This window comes from Aulonocara stuartgranti (genome assembly GCF_965226115.1).
Source record: "Aulonocara stuartgranti genome assembly, chromosome: 7".
NCBI classification, from domain to species: domain Eukaryota; kingdom Metazoa; phylum Chordata; class Actinopteri; order Cichliformes; family Cichlidae; genus Aulonocara; species Aulonocara stuartgranti.
The window spans coordinates 23420076-23440052 of NC_138945.1; the positions used below are offsets into that span (position 1 = coordinate 23420076).

The 19977-nt window shown below is 41.0% G+C and overlaps 1 protein-coding gene and 2 long non-coding RNA genes across 5 annotated transcripts in view; 2 read left to right on the forward strand and 1 right to left on the reverse strand.

The window, feature by feature from the left end:
* LOC309709860 overlaps positions 1–19977 on the forward strand; it is a 119910-nt gene that overhangs the window by 78505 nt on the left and 21428 nt on the right. The window lies entirely within an intron of this gene.
* lman2la (lectin, mannose-binding 2-like a) lies at positions 1762–8538 on the reverse strand. 2 transcript variants are annotated; one of them, XM_082540218.1, is made up of 9 exons: positions 8270–8538; positions 7857–7975; positions 5438–5555; positions 5253–5335; positions 5116–5148; positions 4631–4792; positions 4405–4519; positions 3438–3560; positions 1762–3355 (listed from the first exon to the last, which is right to left on the reverse strand). In XM_082540218.1, exons 1-9 carry the CDS (start codon positions 8532–8534, stop codon positions 3213–3215), a joined length of 1161 nt encoding a protein of 386 aa, XP_082396344.1. In that variant the 5' UTR covers positions 8535–8538; the 3' UTR covers positions 1762–3212. The 2 variants fall into 2 exon arrangements, with proteins under 2 accessions (XP_082396344.1, XP_082396345.1); XM_082540219.1 differs by lacking the exon at positions 5116–5148.
* Positions 16706–19393, forward strand: LOC309711739. Its single transcript, XR_014278087.1, has 3 exons — positions 16706–16945; positions 17651–17728; positions 18001–19393. It is a non-coding gene; the product is annotated as an uncharacterized lncRNA (long non-coding RNA).

The following is a 19977-nucleotide window of genomic DNA, read 5'->3' on the forward strand; positions in this document are numbered from 1 at the left end:
GCCATTTTTCTTCAGTCATTTATTTCCATTTTGACACCTTCAAGATCATTTTAAATGTTTCACAAAGTTTCTAAATGCTGAATTATATGTTCATGAATGAAACTGATTCATTGAAATGAATTCAGTTCACAAATTTGCAACCAAATTGACATCCCGGCATGTGCCAACAAACCCCAGTCACATTAAGGCATCAGACCTCCCCACTGATGTTATGATGTTCTATCATTTAGAACAGACTTTGAAATTATATATTAAATTATAGCTGAATCACTATGAATTAAAGCCAATACAGTTTCTATACCAGAGCTCTGAATTGGAAAGTAACCCATACCGTAGCAACTTGCCCTTCAAGTTTTTTGCATTGATCGGTGTCATGAGGAGGAATAAACTTAAACAGACATAAACTTTGACCCATCTCAGCGTCCTGGTGGTGTATAGCTCTATAGAGAAGGCAGATTGTAGCCAGTCACCTTTTTGGCAAAACTGATAACACGCTGCAGCCTTCCTTAGTCCCTGGCGTTTGTAGTGCATCTTCTGCTGTGCATTCTTGATGAGGAAGCTGATTTTTAGCTCCTGATTTAAATTCTGGCAGATGGTGGTTCCCAGGAAGTGGAAAGATTTCACTGTCAACTGGGCAGCGATATAGAGAGATGAAGTCTGTAGGCGCTGGTAGTAATCCACAATCACCTCCACTGTTTTGACAGCACTAAGCTCCAGGTTGTTGTATTTACAACAGATCACCATATTAAGCCTTAAGGGGAACCAGTGCTGACAGACGGAGAGCCCATCATATGTCTGGCAGTTTCACATGCTTCTGCCTCCTGTCAGGCAGGAAGTCAGCGATGCAGCTGCAGGAACATTCAACTGGGACGGCTTGTCCTGCATGATGGTGTTGGAAGTGGAAATAGTCCATGAAGTAACCTGGAAAGAGTTCCTGTAAAGTTCAGGTGCTGGAGAATAAAGTGCAGTGCCATGTTAACTGCATACTCATGGAGATCATCTACCAGCACGCTGGCTTTATAGGCAAACTACAGGGGGTCTGAGATGGGGTCAGGGAGATATGACAGCAAAAGGTCTGTAGTCATTAAGGTTTATGATCCTTGATTTTTAGATACCTGGAGAATATTGGTGTGTAAAGAAACCCTCCTACAGTCAGAAATAAAATAGAAAAAAAGGAAAAATGGGTTTTCTGTGCCCCAGCTACAGACATGTGTAAATAGTACGGTAAAAGGATGGGCTCTTTTATAGTGCTTTTTTACTCGAGCACTCCAAGCACTTTATACAACTTGCCTCATTCACATAAGAACTTTTTCTAGACCTAAGAGCTTTCTATCTAACATTCACACTTGATGACACACTCCACCTCCTGAGCCACCCCAAGCTTACCGCACCTGGTACTCCTAGGCAGTCTCCCATCAAAGTACAAACCAGGCCTAAATCTGGTTGGGGAGGTACAGCGAGTCATCTGCTAACACTGGAAAATTGTGCCGCGTCCCAAAGTATCCTTGGGTATCCTGCTATCTGATGCATCCATTGGAGTGTGAATGTTAGAAAGCTCTTAGAAAGCACTATACAAGAACCACTTCATTTATCATTTAGCTTCTGAGATTGGGCGTGTTCAGGGTGGCATAGCCGTAAACAATGACAATAGTAGGGCTCTATTCATAAATGTGTAAAAACCTTAAAATGCAGTGAGCCATCGTAACAGTGCTCACTACCCTCCATGACATTAAATACATCAAACAGTTCAGGACACAGAAGCAAGATAAAAACTGCTAAATTTATTGTAAATCCTAAGTCACTGACTGCATACATGAGGCACAGTTTCATAAAAAAACATTTAAAAAACATAAATAAGGTAGTGCGGTGGATAAAGTGGTTACAGCAGCGGTCCTCAACCCCCGGGCCTCGGAGTCGTTTGGTACCGGGCCGCGAGAGTTGAAGCTCAGGTGTGAAATGTATGGTTTTCAGGGTTTTTATCGGTTTTCAGCGTTATTTTGTTATTGTTTTTATCGTTAACTCGGTTTTCCTGGGTCTTTTCACGTGTGTTATGAATAAATCTTTTTTTCGGTACCGGTACTAGTTTTATTTTGTTGTATTTATCCGCGACACCTTAAAGGCCGGTCCGTGAAAATATTCTCGGGCATAAACCGGTCCGTGGCGCAAAAAAGGTTGGGGACCGCTGGGTTACAGAAACAAATGAAGTTTCCAAAGACTGCACAATAAATAAAAAGCACCACCTAAGAGATATGATGACGTGTGGTGTAAATGAGAGGGTGGAGTCAGGAAGGGTGTGACGTGCTAAATAGAAAAAGAGAAGTGGCTGAAAGAACCATCTTCTTATAAAAGAAAACAAACATAAAATAGCAGTAGTGAAAATAAAAAAACATTTTTTTAAATGCGCACACAGACTAGGGTAAAGGTATGAAATATAAATAAACGTTGTGACAAAGCAACTGACTTAAATTGATAATTTCCCTGAAACACACCGATCGCTGCCATTGACACATGCTATGTGTAGATAGAACGGCTAAAAGCTCACACATGATGTTAACAAAGCAGATCACAGACTAACCCACACAAACGCCATGCATGCTAAAACAACAATAAGAATAAAGAGCACATAATACAGCACAGTATAAACTGAGAGGCTTTTCTAATGCAAAGAAGCGGATCAGTGGCTTTTGCTAATTTGGTTAGCGCCTTGTACTGCAGGTAGTTAATGGACTTGCAAGCAGGAACACATCAGCTTACTTAAGTAGATTTCTTAAAGCTGCAAAATCAACATCAGTGATGTGAAAACCAGTGAAAAAAATATCCTCCAAATCCAGCAAACAGTACCAAAACACAAAAAAATAGCTGCTCATGAGAAGTCAGTGACGGTGCCGCACATCTGCTTTGTATCAGGTACAGAGGTGGAGATGGTAAGGCCGAGTTGGTGCGCGTCAACGGGGGGGGGGGGGCGACGACAAAGTGTGAATTGAGATCCTCCTATTGGTTCATGGCTACTGATGGCAAAGTTGTAGTATGGCTTTTTGTGTAGCAGGGAATACATCCACTCCACTTCCTGTCAAACTGAGTTGTCCTCGGGATTTAAAAAAAACTAAACAAAAACAAACCAGTGCCAGCTGACAGCAGCGTCTCACTTTCAGTGCAGTTGTGTCCGCGGACCACGACAGCTTTTACAATCGCTGTCTGCTTTGTTGTTGTCCTCAGTAGAAGCGCTTGCGTCTGTTCTCGTTCCAGTGGCTGTACACCACCAGGCCGATAACGATGAGGAAGATGCACCCCAGCATGGAGAAGAGCACGGTGAAGAAAATGGCTATTCCGCTCATCCCCTCATCACTCTGACCCACTGAAAGAGAGCACAGCAGTGAGCGAAAAGCACACCCTCTGATGGAAACTCCACTAAGTGATGCGTGACTGTGTTATCTCACATCTGATGAGCTCCATGTTGTCTACACTGGGTATGGTTATTACGTCTTCTTCCTCCTCTTCTTCCTTTTTGCTCCGCAGCACCGTCAGTTGGTAGAGTTTCATAGAAATTATATCATGGTTATCTATTAAGTAAGAATCAGCAAATGGAAATGTGAAAAAGTTAAACAGAAACTCAGAGATTAGAAGCTAATATGGAGTTCTAGGAATCTTCTTGCACTATAATTCAGCTCAAGTGAAGCTGGCGTTGTGAATCGATGGTGAGATCATTATTTTCACGACTAAACTGCTGACTTAAAGGTTAAAATCCCAGCTCGCAGCGCTAAATATTCACAGCCCTGAGGCCATAATTTAGAGTTTTAATATCTGAGTAGAGTGTCCTGTTACACAAGGCCAGATAACGACAATAAACAGCATCTAGTTTCTTTTTTCTTCATATTTTTACGTTTCCTAATCTCATTTTTACTACAGTTTTACAAAATATACTCTTGTCTGCATGATGGTGGCGTGAGAACTGACAGGTCTGCTACTTGGTGTTAGACTGTGATGATCAAATGTTTCCCTAATTCTTTGCAGAAGTGGATTTTCACATTTAAACTTCTTCTTTTTCCAGCTGCTCCCTTTATAGTTCACCACAGCAGAACTGTCTCCATCTCTACCATCCTCTCCTCACACACCAACCCTCTGCATGTCGGCCTTCACTGCATCCGTTAACCTCCTCTGTGGTGTCTGTTTTTTTGTGTTTCCGTCTCTTTTTTGAATCCATTATTCTCAGAGTGTTCACTGAGTTTTTTCTGTCTGTCTCTCCCTATGTTTTTCCTTTATTAAATAAAGGCTCGATTTCACTTCATTCCATTGTTTCTGCGTCTTGCAGTTGGCTCAACGCCACACATGACCTCTAAAGCACACAACAACAGTTTTAAAAGATAAAGCTAAAACCAGCCATTGCATTACTCTGCACTTGTTTACCTGAGAGATCTCCAGTGATTGCTGAAGCGCCAAAATAATAGCCTTGTGGCAACCGCACGCCAGGTAGGTCCAGGCAGTCCCTCCATTCATGCTGCCCGTCGATATCTATCATCACCTGGGCGACACATTTCCATTTACTTCTAAGGTTCACCACTTAGAATGAACTTATATGATACAAGCTGCTTTTTCCTGCACGCCAAAATGATTTAAAGGCTGTGTCTCTCACCGTGAGCCTGCGGCGGACGTATCGGATGAAGAGGAAGCTATCGTGCTTGAGGTTGCGCACCATGGCGTTGCAGCCACCCAGCTCTGTGGGCCGGCCATCCCGCTCGTGGTCGTAGCTGATGGTGCCATTCCCCACCATTGCCAGGACGAAGGGGAAGATCCTCTTGTGGTCACAGGAGGAAAAGCAGAGAGGGAACAGGGCATTTTAGCAAGAGTGAATCCACATTAGTATGACTACAGTGACAGCAGCAAGCTGGGAAAAAGAAAAAGGGCTAAAGGAGAAGAAAAAATAATAAAATGGAGAACAATTAGGACATGCAGGCTCACTTCCTATTATGTGATTGTTTTGTGTAATTTCATAACATTTTATTAAGTATGACCCAGCTGTAACCACAAACAAACCACGGGGGGAGGGGAGAAAAAGGGTTAAACGAGAGTGGAGGCCGGATCATAGGGAGAGGGTCAGATGTTAAAAACACTGGTTACCTGTGTGCGAGGAGTGTATCTCTTCTTCTGCGCCTGTATCCAATTGTGTGCACAAAAGAAGAAAAATACAGCCCCTTTTACATAAACTGTTAATCCCACAGTGCACCCACACAGTAATCAGAACCACAGCAGCGCACCTCTATGTGTTTCTCCTCATTGGGGTATGTGTCCACAAAAACGCCCAAGCCGGTGAAGTTGTCCTTATTTCCAAAAACAGGCCCTGGAAAAGGATTTAAAGACAGTGCTGGTAACATATAAACACTAGTTCTTGTAGTTTATTTAGCACCATGGTTGGGTTTAAATTACATCCTGTAGTGCTTACCTTTCTGCATGCGTTCCTTCGTGTACCAAATGGCCAACCCGTCACCGTTCAGGTTCTTCTTTCCTTGCCCGTGAATTTTAAAGTGCACCTGCACCTCCCAGTCCTTCAGATGGCAGGGCTAAAACACAACAAGTCCAATAAGCTACAGAAGTATAAGTTAAAAGTCTTTGGTAGGCCTAGTACTGTTCCACAGTCTGGTTTCCTTTTGAGTAAATAATGTTTCACTGCCTGCTACATTTGATATAGAGCTTTATTAGGTGTAGGTGAGGTGACTGCATGGACAACACTTAAGGATGGGTTGAGGTCAAGCTAAGAGGAAAGGAAAATAGAAGCAGACTTCATCATTTTAGCGAGTCTACTAAGATTGAGGTAGCTGCATGAGGTTTTTAACCCAACCACAGTCACAAGCAGCAGACAGTGAGGATGTTTGTTTACCAGTGTGAGATAAAATCAGCAAGGTTAAAGTAAAGATGATAGTGGGCAAGCAGTCAAGCTTCTTACTGTAATGAACCACATCTAACCAATTCTTAAAACCAAATATTACCATCATATTGTGACTGAGCATAACAATGTCAAAAGCCCATTTTTTAAAGTCAAAACAGTTCCAGAACAAAACAACTTAAACTGAAAACGTAGTAAAGCCTCGCTCACTGAAGACAGGCTGTGGTTATCAGCCAGTTCGTGTCAGTGTACAGCAGCTCTTATCACGACCACACAGTCATTGCATGCATTTGTACAATAACTATAGGTCTAAACCTTCAATGTTTCTTGCAGCAACTACTGAAAGTGGAAGAAACATTTGTGCTTTACTATGGAGCAGGGGTGTGAAACATAAGGCCCACGGGTCAGAATTGGCCCAGCAATGACTCCAATCTGGCCCACTCTTTGGAAAATGTAAAGGAGGGCATACATTTAACTGTATTTTCGTAAATTTTACAGCTGATGAAAACTGCACCCAAAGTCTTTCATACTACACACAAGTAAGAGAAAAACAATTAAACAACAGAATAGACAACAGAAATTTATGTTTTTACAATGTCTTCACAATAAAATAATAATAGTAATACGTGAGAGCGGATGTTGAAATTACACTTCTTTTTCTTATAGCGAGATATAGCGATTTTTACTAGTCCGGCCCACTTAAGATCACAGTGCACTGTAGGTGGCCTCTGGTGTAAAATGAGTTTGACATCCCTGCTTTAGACAAATCTAGCAAAACATTTTCATGACTGGGTACTTTTGGATGCTCCCTTACTTCACCACAAAGTATGGATCTGCATATTGGCATGACAGTATGACAATCATTAGCTCTCACACATCTCTCATTTCTAACCCTAGTATATCTTGCTTATTTACCATGTAGTAATAATCAGGATTTACTGCAGGGCTGGGGTGTTAGCCTGCGTTGCTGTAGCTAAGTAAACCTTATAAACAGGAAACAGAGTGCACGAGTCTGTTTAACTTCATCAGGCAACACAGTGGAAATTACCCTGCAGGATTTCAAACTAACCCTCACCTCTCCATCTGCAGCTTGTGTCTCTGGCTCTTACTGTAAATGTAAATACAGAGGTAGCTCTACTCTTTTTTATTTGAACCTGCTGTTACAAGTACAGCTGAAACGACACAATATATTGCCAAAGGTATTGGGTCGTCTGTCTTCACACACATATGAACTTGGGTGACATCCCATTTTTAATCCATAGGGGTTTAATATGATTTCGGCCCAGCTGTTGCAGCTTTAACAGCCTTTACTCTTCTGTGAAGGTTTTCTACAAGGTTTAGGAGTGTTTATGAGAATTTCTGGTCATTCGTCCAGAAGCTCATTTGTGAGCTCAGACACTGATTTTTGCACAAGAAGGCCTGGCTCACAGTTCCCCCTCTAATTCACCCCAAAGGTCATCTACTGGGTTGAGGTCAGGACTCTGCGCAGGCCAGTCAAGTTCATCCAGACCACACTCGTTCGTCTTCATGGACCTCGCTTTATCCACTGGTGTGCAGTCACGTTCCCACAAAGCTGGGAGCATGATATAGTTCAAAATGGATTGGTATGATGAAGCATTAAGAGTTCCTTTCACTGGAAATAACTCCTGAAAAACAACCCCACACCATAATCGCCCCTCCACCACCCTTTATACCTGGCCCAATACAGTCCGACAATCACCGTTCTCCTGGAAACAGCCAAACCCAGAATCGGATTACCATCGGATTACCAGACTCCACTGTTCTGGAGTCCAGTGGCAGCGTGCTTTACACCACTGCATCCGACACTTAGCATCGAGTTAGATGATGAAAAGTGATTGTAACTTTTTTTTAAGCACCTAAAGCAGTTAAGTCAAGGAAATAACTCAGTCACCAGACTTGCTGCTCATGCAGTATACTGGGAGTATGCAAACGTGTACACAGTGCAGCCTTTACTCACAATGCGGCTCCATATCGCCCCCTGTCTGCTCTGCATGTCAGGTGTCAGGCGCACCTGCTCGGTGGTTACCATGGCATCGCCCATCAGCTCCCAGTGGGAGGAGCTTGAGGAGCCCACACCTGGTAAAACAATCAGCACCCATTATAATGACAGCAAAACACAGCTCACTGAGCTTGAGATCAAAGTGCTTTGTCAGTGAGTGGGAGGGGGACACGCGCATGAAAGATAAGAAAGCACAAAATATATACCGAGTATGTCACTATGACAATGCCACTAGACGAGTTGCGTGAGAAATAGAGTGATTTCATCTCAGAAAAGCGGCTAGTGCGTGCACGAGTTCATGAGTGAGTACATTATTCTGGAAATATCTGTCCTCGCCCCTCAGCCCGCGCCCCCTCCTGTACCACAGGTACCTTGGTAAGGCTTGGAAAGGGAATGCTCCCGCTTCAGGAACTCCTCCATTTCGTGGTCATCGTCGGCAAAACACAGGCTTAGAGTAACAACCAGAAAAGCGATTGTCCAGCGAAATTTCAAAGGCATTTTCTTCCCTTTGCATGTAAAACCGAGCAGTAATTTGGAGCCACTGTAGAGACTGCTGCTGCTGGCGGCGGCCATCGTTGCTCTAAACCCAGCCCACTGAACCGTCACCTTCACTCCCATTGGTCCGCTGGGTTGCATGGCTCGTGACCATTGCTCGGTTTAGCTGTCAATCAAAAGAAATGGTTTTGACACGCTATAGGACTATACAGTTGTTTTAAATAATTAACGGGATCGTATACTGTGGAAATATTATTCTGATCGTCACATTTAAGCTTCAAAGACTTCACTTCACAAGACTTCACAGCATTCGGGAGACCTTTATGCATTAAAGTGCTTACTTTGTGCATTATTTGACTGTAGAAATATATTTATTCATATTAGAAAAGGCCGAAAGCAAATCTGGATGAATTAGACAGCTCAACAAACACTGGAATATAATCCAGTGACGCTCTCTGGCAAACAATAACATTTCAGACTTCACCCAACATTATTACTGCCAATTCCCCACCCATACTGACAGATCTACTCTTCGGACCTGTTTTGTGTGTATCTGCTTCTGGTTGTGTTGGCCTGTCTCATATCAGGTTGCTTTTGTGTATTTTTATTTATTTATTTATTTTTTGCATGTGTCACTTGTTTACATGACTGATGGCACTCGCTCGTGTGTGTGGCTCAGATGTGTTTCACACCCCTGTCCATATTCAAACCTCTCTGCACTTTTCATAGCGGCTTTGTCATTTCAGATCACGCACTGGTTTATGAAGATGCCAAGTTGCACACTGTAGCAGGTTAGGAGCAGGGATACATAAATAATTGCATCAAAAATGAAGTATTAATGGATTTCTCAGGGTTTATGTATAAGACCACACCACATACATCACACATACATACACTTCTTTCATATTGATTTTTGATTTATTTATTCACTGAACTTTCTTTAGGTTAATATAAATCAACAAATAAATTATGGTGTGATTCAGTTACAGTGAATTAGATCCAACTGTATTCCCACTTTAAAGACTCAATAGTTATATAGAGTTTGACGTATATTTTACTCCAGAACATTTGTACTTTCAGTAAAAGTCTGTTTTTATAGACTCTACATATACTGTGGTGTTACAACTTATAGAACATAAATATAAAGTATAGGATACTATATTTTAGACAATTTAATGCTCCCATAAAGGTCCACAAAGACATCTGTATAAAGTATAGAATTTAGGATTCGATACTACTTCCACAGCTTTAAACAGCTGATCATCAGTATTTCATCACAGCATTTGTGCACTGTTTATTGAAACAGCTCTTTAATATTGTTCTTGCTAGTCTCTTTATGAACACTATTAAGACTGCAAAATAAGCAAATATAGAAAAATATCTAACTAAAATTTTAAAAATGTAAAGAAAATTGTAAAAGAAATATTCTAGCAGTGACAACAGACAGATGTGTGGCATTTCCCTGTAATCTGCAAGCCCAAGGCAGGAGACCTGAGTGATGGACAGACATAACAACATAGCTAATCTTCTGGCTACACAGAGACGACCACAAAGCATAAAAACATAGCACACCCAGCATGCAGCAGCTACAAGTTAGCACAAAAAAATAAGGAAATTTGTGTGTGATCGATTATTTATTTGTTGTGACGATGCTTTTTGGCAATAACTCTTATACTGTTTAACAGTCTGTTTTTTCCTCTTAAATGATGCCACATTTGTCGCATCAGAAATTGGGCACAACCTGTTCCAACTTCTCTCCTCTGGGAGGCGCTGCAGAGTACACCAAAACAAGCAGCTTCAAGTACAGTTTCTTTCCACAGGCTGTGACTGTGATGAACATTTAGAACAGTCATTTAGTGTGAGTGACTGTGCTTTTATACCAAATTATTTGCTATTTATTGGCTGACAATTACAAGTCGTGGAGACATTTTTCAAACCAATCCTTTACAAAAAGAAGCAATAAAACACTATGAAAACACCTCACCAAACATAAAATTATATAATTGTAAAATTGTGCACAAAGTATCAAAGTAAAAATATTATTCTGCAGAAAAATTTCCTCTATCAATGTTTTTAAATTAGCTTTTTAAAAATAATTTATATTATGTTTAATGTTCAGCATTAGACCAGCGTGTGACATGGTTAACAGTCATCTACAGGGGTGATTAAGGAGGAGAGAGAGCAAATAAATCTGTTTAACATCTGATCTTTGGGTTTTTGTTCAGTAATCAGCGTGACCTGTGTATAAACACATAAAAGAGATAACGTTGGTGTTTCCGTCATGTAGTAACTGCTGGCTTTAACTGTACAAAGGTTGTTCGACACTATGAAACACATACAGACTTCATGATGTTCGGCTAATATTTTTATTGTGAATATTAATCATGAGGGTAAACGGCCCTGTACACCACGGAGCGAGGTCAGCATATCCACGATATCCTCAGCTCCATGAGTTAACACAGAGTTTCCCAGCTGACTATCTAACTGCCAACTATTCCAGAGACGTGAAAATATACAGCATAAAGAAAAGTGTAAGAGACTCAGCAGCAGATTAGAATAACAGTTATACATTTAATAAATCACCAAATGAATCCAAGAAACGAGCAAACCTGTTCCGACAATTTGAGTTTGTATTCCCTCAGCTGCAGACTCGCTGCTGTTTAAATGTTTGAAAAGGAAGATTAGATATAAAAAACGTCAAACATAGACTCAGTCTGCCTTCACATTTGATATGAGGCCAGCACGTATAGTGGCTGTGTCCTGTTTTAAGATCATACATGTAAAATTGTTGTCTGACCTCCGTCGATCCAGCCACTCAGAGTCCGTGGTTACCATGGTTACTGCATAAGCAGCTATAATGTTAACAGCTGGCACTGAGAAAACCTACCGGCAGCATGGGTGTTTGTGTTTTTCATTGCAAAAGAACTGTCTGAATGGTTAACTGAAGTTAACTTGGATAAATTATAGTTAAGGAGAATCACAGATAACGCCTACGTGAGCTGTGTGACTGTTCACCACTACACTGAAATCAGCAGGCTATTACTGAAATACACGTGCTATATCATAAACTATGATATAAATAGGGAGGTCCTATTAACATGTTTAGTTTTAAAGGACACCTTCCTGCCTTTAGTCTCCTTCATGAGCAGTATTAGTTTTCTTCTAACATCCAGAAGTCTGCACGATGTGTTTCATAGTTTGTAACAAGCCTTTGACAGGTAAACATAACATGACCGAAAAAGCAAAAAAAAAAAAAAAAGAGAGAGAGAGAGAGAGTGTTGACATAAGAGAAAATGCTCTCAATTATGGAGACAGGCAAATGGTTCATTTATGTTTGATGCGTGTTTATTCCTCCCTAATCGTCGGTGAAGTTTGCCATGCACGTCAGATTTTCCTGCGCATTTTTATACCTCTGCCAACAGACAGAGAAAAAAAATCACATTCTAACAGACAGCTGGTGCTTAGAATACAGTTGAATAACTATTAAAAAACAGATGATATAATATTTCTGTCCAGGTTGCAGACTTCATGATGAGCATGCTGTTGCAAACTCTGCTCCTCTTGGTGGAAATGCGCCTTCTCTTTCCTCTTTGTATAAAAACATTTTAAAAGTCAGTTTAATCTCAAAATTCACTGTTAAATCCAAAACACACCAGATAAAGAAAAGCGAATAGTTCAGTCTAACACATGTGCCAGTGAACCATTAAACGTCTGTGAAACTATGCAGTTATGAAACGTAACTTTAACCTCAGCCAAACCGATTTGCTCAGTTGTAAATAAAACAGCGAAGTAAACGTGACCCGACAGACAGAACCTGAGTGAATGAAGTCCAGCGTTTAACCACTGAGAGCTAAAACTCAGCTGAGGTTTCAAAGCTGTGTGCCGGTGATTGGACATCAGCCGCTGATGAAGCTGGTTCGCCTATAAAGTGCTCTGTAAGGAAACAAGCTCCAGCAGCTCTGCGCTCGGGGAAAACACTATATTTACTTATCTTGTGCAGAAAAATGCGCTGACATTGCGTTATATCGAGCACCGGCTGCCCAGTTAAACTGTGACTATCACCAGGTAACTAGGCGTGTTTCTTGAATTAGCAGCAGGTGTTAAACAGCTGACAGATGAGGAGGAGGATGCATGCAGGTAAACTGAGGGTCTGTTGAGCTGATCGCTGGTTTCGTGAGAAAAATGTCAGCTCGTTCTTTATGTTACAGAAGCACAGAGACACAAGACCAGGCGGAAAGAGACGATCGTTCGGTGAAAATGAGAATCTGCGAATGCAACATGTGGAACACGGAGAGTGGAATATGTAAACAAACCGGTTAACGTACCCCCTCGGTGCACTCTGCATGCTAATTGTTAGCAGAGCTAGTGAAATCTCTGAAAACATCTGAGCACTTTTGCAAACATGTTCTATGTTGACAACCTGACCAGACATACGGCGCGACATTCGCGGCTAAAACACTGTTAAAAGTGTAGCTGGTGACAGAAAAACGGGGTATTTTAAAACTACACCACCACCATTGCTGCCTGTGATTTGATCTGCATTCTGGGATACCTGGCTGCCCCAAGTCTACACAAGCAATCGATTTTCTAGGATCGACCTGTTTTGACTTACTTTGCACGGCAACCAATCAAATGTTAGAGAAGCTGCATGGGCAGCGTTAACCCCGCCCCCTGAGTTTGATGGGTGAGGCTGACAGATAAAATTATTTCAAGATGAGAGCCAGGCGCCAGGACTGCCAAAATGAAATAAATAAATATATCATTAAATAATTAATTAAATGTGTCAATAATTAATTAAATGTGTCAATAATTAATTAAAATGTGAAATACATAAATAATTAATTAAATGTGTCAATAATTAATTAAAATGTGAAATACATAAATAATTAATTAAATGTGTCAATAATTAATTAATTACACGTGTCATAACTATTTATTTAATTAATTAATTCCAATTTTAATTAATTATTGCCACATTTAATTAATTATTTAATGGTGTATTTAATTAATTCATTATGGCAGTCCTGGCGTTCCATACCCAAAGGGTCTTTTCTATGGTAACTATGTTGTCATTATGACATCCAGCCATTCAGCTTCTTTCCCCCTCTGATTTTTACACCAGTCCAAAACCTAGATAAAGGTTAGCCAACTGAACAAACCAGACAAAAATAATACATTTATTTTTCTTCAATGTTTCTTATTTGAGTGAGCTTAACAAAGGATTTTTGGTATCTGTTTGTTGTTTATGTGTGTATGCTTTTTTAGGGGGCTGGAATAACAACCCCTCACCAGGCCAGTTCAAGGCCACTTTCAAATGTCTCATTGTGCGGTGTGGTGTGCTACTACGGCGGTCCCCAACCTCCGGGCCTCGGACCGGTACCGGGCCGCGAGAGTTGAGGCTCAGGTCCGAAATGTGTGGTTTTCAGGGTTTTTATCGGTTTTCAGCGTTATTTTGTCATCGTTTTTATCGTTAACTCGGTTTTCCTGGGTCTTTTCACGTGTGTTATGAATAAATCTTCTTTTTTTTGGTACCAGTACTAGTTTTATTTTGTTGTATTTATCCGCGACACCTTAAAGGCCGGTCCGTGAAAATATTGTCGGGCACAAACCGGTCCGTGGCGCAAAAAAGGTTGGGGACCGCTGTGCTACTAAACACATCAGGAAATGTGGCAACACAGGATGAGACTGTGGCTACGTCCACACGTACACGGGTATTTTTGAAAACAGAGATTTTCAGTTTTCGTTTTAAAAAATAATCCCATCCACACGTAAACGCAGAAATGAAGGAAAACGCTGCTAGGAACATGCCAAAGCAACAGGTGGCGATATATTCCTAACCGTGCAGAAATGTTGGCCAATCAGAAGTCTAGAAGCCTCGGTGGGAAATAGTAAATAAAGATGGGGCATAGAAGCAGAACCGAGTCGTATGTGAGGAGGGACAGTAACTGTGTGTGTATATGTAAGCCTTTAAGCACTGCAGAGAGTACAATTAACAGTAACAGTATTGTAGAAATTAATTTCACCGAAACAATAACGTGGCGCACAGTGTCACGTCAAAAAAGGTGCACACCTTTGACGCTGCGTTTTCTGCATTTTCTCAGTTTTTCTCATCCACACGTAAATGCAAAAACTGAGTTTTCAAAAATATCCACCCTGGCAGGAGTTTTTAAAAATCTCCGTTTTCAGTTTACGTGTGGGCGAAAGGTGCAAACGCATAGAAAAATCTGCGTTTTCAAAAATACCCGGGTACGTGTGGACGTAGCCTGTGTCCCTGTCTGCTTCTGAGCTGTCCCTTTCTCCAGCTGGAGAAGAAACTGGGGAACTTCCATTCCTGAAACTATGTGTGACCATAGCTATCTACCAACCCACTTGGGTGTCCTTGTTTATGTTACGGGGGTAGAAGTAGTTTTAATATTATATTCTGTATTTTACTGTTTTGGTGTTATAGTATGGTTTTATGCATGTTTATATATATTTTGCATGCTTTTATTTTTAAGGGTTTTTTTCTTCCTACCCACACCATAATCAAAGCAATTCTCCACACCTGTTCACAATGCATAAAAGATGGGAGGTGAGGGCAGTCAAGAAGAGTCACAGAGCATGGGCAGTTGGGAGAGGAGTGACAGAGTATGCACAAAAGTGGCACAAGCATGAATACTGCAGCTTTGGCAAATGTCCAGCTGGGATAACCACATTTACTCAGGGCCTTCTTGATGTGATGTTCTTCTGCTTCCCTGGCCGGTGTGTCTGTGGGGATGGTGTTTGCTCTGTGTTGTAGCGTCCTGATGACACCCAATTTATGCTCCAGTGGATGCAGTGTTGCCAACTCCTCAGTAAGGAAAATCGCTATTGGCTGTCCTAAAAGTCGCTAGAAGTCGCTAAATGACGTCATCGCCTAATTTGCATAATTGGTCATGCTAATCTAATTGTAACCTATGTTGTTGGAGAGAGAAATAACATCGTGGAAGAGACATAAAGTGAGTATAAAACGTCCTAAATGCATTTAGAGTTTATTTAGAACTACAAATTAAATTTCTTTTAGCAATTATTGCTTTTTTTTAATGTCACAATTCCAACCCTGCTCCTTTATCCGGGCTTGGACCGGCAAAAGTGACCCGAAATAGGCACTCTGGTGGAGTTACTTTGTGTGTGTGTGTTTATAAGTAGTTTTAAACCTTGTGATCCACAAAACAGCATAAGAGTAAAAGAGTAAAAGAAGAACTGACTGCGTTACAGCACCCGCTGCTTGTTGAGAGTAAAAGCGATAGGCGCTTTCACGTCTTTTTTTAGCTAAGGGGTCTGAAAACTCGTTAAATATAGCAAGACTGAGTGGATGATGAGAGTCAAACCTTAAATACTGATCCTATGCATAGGTTTCCAGTACGCATCAGCCTCCGGTACACTTAAGTTGTGATAGTTTCAGTCATTATGCAAATGTACTGTTTATAAGATCTGGGAAACCTGCAGTCAGCTGAGACTGAAGAAGTCACTTGGATCAGTGACAAAACGTTTCTCCCACAAAACGCTACGTCCAGATGAACAGAATTAACTTTGGGGAATTTCCTTGCCTGGATGATTGAGACAAATGTTATCTGCTACTCTTGAGTTTTGTATTTCTTGGGTGCATTGACCCCTTTATTTTATTCTTTTAGCTGCTCTCCATCCGATGGAAAAAAGACCTCCCTCTTCCTTCTCCTTTGGCCTCATTACATTTACATTTCAGGTTTTGTCATTGTCGTTTGGTGACTGATGCTGTACCTGCATCATTTGATTGGTTTATGACTTGTTCACACCAAACACAAATGAGGGCTGATGATTCCTTCTGTAGTAGTGATGTGTCGGTCGCAAACGAAATGGCTCTTAGAGCCGGGTCTTTGACGTGAACGACGCGAGCCGGCTCCTTATCGCAAGCCATGGGTTGTTGTTTTTTTTCCTTTCTCTCACCCAGGGGCGGAGCGTGGGGGTGGCTTACTGGGCTTAAGCCCGGGTTGTTTTGTCAGAAGCCTGGGGTCTTTTGGAGTGTAATTTTTTCATAGTTAGATGCCTGGCTGACAACTGTATAAAACAAAAAGTACACACAATATTCGAAGCACATAGTGCACACTGTGGGAATTTACGACTGTGCGTGAATCCCCCCCTGATATTGGTATGATCCGAGCTCAGGCACTAATCAACTGAGCGAGGGGGCGGGGCAGCTGCTGCCTGTGAGTGCACTGTTGGAGAAACGGAGCCAGCCATACTAAGGAGAGCTTAAGTTTGACCAGGTACCAAAGCAAATCATTCGTACCGTAAAAATAATGTGAATATGACGGTGCATCACGAAAGATTGATATCAAACTGATCACTTGACCAATATTACGTTACTTGCTCTTCAAGTGAATCAACAAATGGCGAAATGAAAAGCCGAACAAATGCTATTTTTTTAGAGAGTCTTAGCTTACGTGTGTTTATTTCATATTTTCATTTCTTACCCTCCCCGACTAAATCGGTTTCAGTTATGTACTGAAATATAAGAATGGACATTAGAGGGTTCTTTCAAAGAAAAAACTCAGGTAAATGTTATTTTATATATTATGCTTTGTATGTTGTTCAGTATATTTCTATGCAAAACAAGAGGGATTTCAGTACACAGCAGGATATTCACATTTGTAACCAGATATTTACATACACTTTAGGGAGAAAACATAAAACATTTTTACTGTACAACATCAATTTAGAGTAAACTTTTGTTTTAGATAAATATTGAAATATATTCTGAATTAGTTAAACGTCAGAATAAAGAGAGAGAGATCGGTCTATTTATTATCACTTTCATCAAATTTAGGAGTACATGTACACTAAGTTTATTGTTAAATAATAAGAAAACTCCAGACGATTCCATTCTGAGCTGAAGAAGCTTCTGATAGGTTAGTACAGTCCATGTGAGTAAACTGGTGGCACACCTGTGGATGCATATAAGGCAAAAGAGCCTGTTTCTTTGAAATGGGAAAATCAAGAGATGTCAACCAAAACACCAGGAAAAGAATTGTGGAGCTCCATAAGTGTGGCTCAAGTTTGAATACAATTTGGGTGTCATTTGCAATTAAGAAATACAGATAGTTTCTCTCTTTACTCTTAAATTTAACAAATATAAATTAAACATTTAGTCTAATTTGAGGTTTTACCTTAAATAAGTGTTTGTGTTTTTATCTGAAGAGCATGTAAATATCTGGTTTCAACTGTATATTTGATGATGTTGGTTTTGGTTTGATTGTCAGCACAAAGAGGGAGAGAGAGGGTGAGAGAGGGAGATGGAGAGGAGAATGAGGACAGAAGAGAAATGGAACAAGAACCAGGTGAGACGTTAGTCAAATGGTTGTTTGCCAAAACATCAGAACACATATCTAGTACCTAGTGTATCTTTTTAGGTTTGTTATTTTTCAAATTCTATATTTATTAAGTTATGCAAACTTATTTGCACCACAAGGCTAATTAGTTATATAAACTTTTCTGAATCTAAATAGAGTACTTTGGTAGAATTAAAAATAATATGGCACAAACTTGTGACTCACAAAGACAAATACAGAGGGATCATTAATTAGTAATGATTCTCTTTCTGATCATTCAGAGAGGTCAGGGGAAATCAGGAAAGCAAGAGAAAACCAAAACACAACAGCATCACAGCAGGAAGCAGCAGGTGGATCGTTAAGGACAGCTGAAGGAGGTTTACTGGAAGGAACTCTAGAAAGTGGTCCAAGACAAAATGTCCTCCCACAATATCCGCTGAGCCAGTTTGGAGGCCAGCAGAGGGCGTTTAATAAGAGTTGGTTTGAACAGTTTACATGGCTGGAGTATTCTGTTGTGAGGAACTTGGCTTTCTGTTTTTCATGTCGCATTTTTGGGAAGCAGAATACTTTAAAAAAAAGATGGCCTCAGTCATTCAGGGTTCTGCAATTGGAAGAGGGCTTTAAATGCCTTTAGGGAGCACGAAAAGAGTTCCAGCCATTCGTCTTCTATGATCTGCTGGCACAGCTTTAAGACCACAAAAAACCAAGGTGACGTTGTTGAGCAACTTAGATCAGCAAGCGCAGCAGAGATTTCAGAGAGACGACAATATCTCCACAGGATCTTAGCTGTAACAAGTTTCCTTGGAAAACAAGGAATACCATTCCGTGGCCACGATGAGCAGGAATCCACCAGTCATAATCAAGGGAACTTCCTTGAGTGCATGAAGCTGCTGAAAACATTTGATCCATTTTTGAAAAATTACAGTCCTGTCTCACATGCTACCTATCTGACTCATTTTTCACAAAATGAGATGATAATCAGTATTTCACATGAAATAACTGGAAATATAGTTAAAGAGATGAAGAAAGCTAAGATGTACTCTGTTATGGCTGATGAGGCTAGAGATGGGCACACGGAACAGCTTGCAGTGTGTGTACGTTTTGTGTCATGTAAAGGCCATGTCAAAGAATGTTTTCTTGGTCTACGGAAACTAGAAAGGTTTGGTGCACAGTGCATTACAGACACTATTGAGGAGCTGTTGCAGTATCACACGCTCAGTGACTTACTTTGTGTTGCTCAATCCTATGATGGGGCATCTGTTATGAGTGGTGCTGTGGGTGGTGTGCAGTCCCGTTTCAGACAGAGACACCCTGAAGCAGTATATGTGCACTGCTATGCACATGAGCTCAACCTTGTCCTTTGCCATACATGCAAGGCTATTCCAGCTGCTTCTGACTTCTTTGGACTTTTGGAAAATGTCTACACATTTTTTTAACACCTCCCTGGTAAACCACACAAAGTTTAAGGAACTGCAAAAGGACCTTGGACTGTTTGCATCTGAGCTTGTTCAGCTCTCTAACACAAGATGGGCCTGCCAAGTAAATTCCATCAAAGCCCTTCTCAACAACATTTCTGCAGTTTTAGCAACTCTCGAAGCCACAAACACTCCTATTGCTAAAGGGATCTTGTCCAAGCTTTCAAAACCCAAGACTGTGTACATGTTAATCATGTTCTCACAGCTGCTTGGGATCACCGAAGGCCTGCACTGCTACCTGCAGGGAGAAAGGCTAGACATGGGCAAAGCTGTGGAGTACAAGATGTCGGTAGTTGATACACTAAGTAAATTGCGCACAGAGGCTGCTACTGAGGAAATATTTGAGAAGGCCATGGACATTTGTGGAAGCTACAACATCCAGATTCCTCAGGGGGCACGACACAAACAGAAAAGACTTGAAGGATTTGTACTTGAGTCCAGCTGTGGTGCAACACCAAATCTCACAAGCTCAGCAGAGTTTAGGTACGAGATATTCTTTCCTTGTTTGGACCGAATGTTGCAGGAGCTAGCAGACAGATTTTCTGGGGCAGGACAGAAAATAATGGAGGGCATTCAGGCATGCAATCCATCCTCCTCAACATTCCTTTCCGAAGGTGCCTTAAAACCCATTGTGGCACACTACCATGTGATGATAAAGCCTGAAGAACTTGTTGTGGCAAAAAACTTCATGAAAAGAAAAATGGAAAAAGAGGACATTTGCGACATCACAACTGCCTTCCACTTGCTTGACGAGGACATGTTCCCAACTCTGAAGGTCATCTT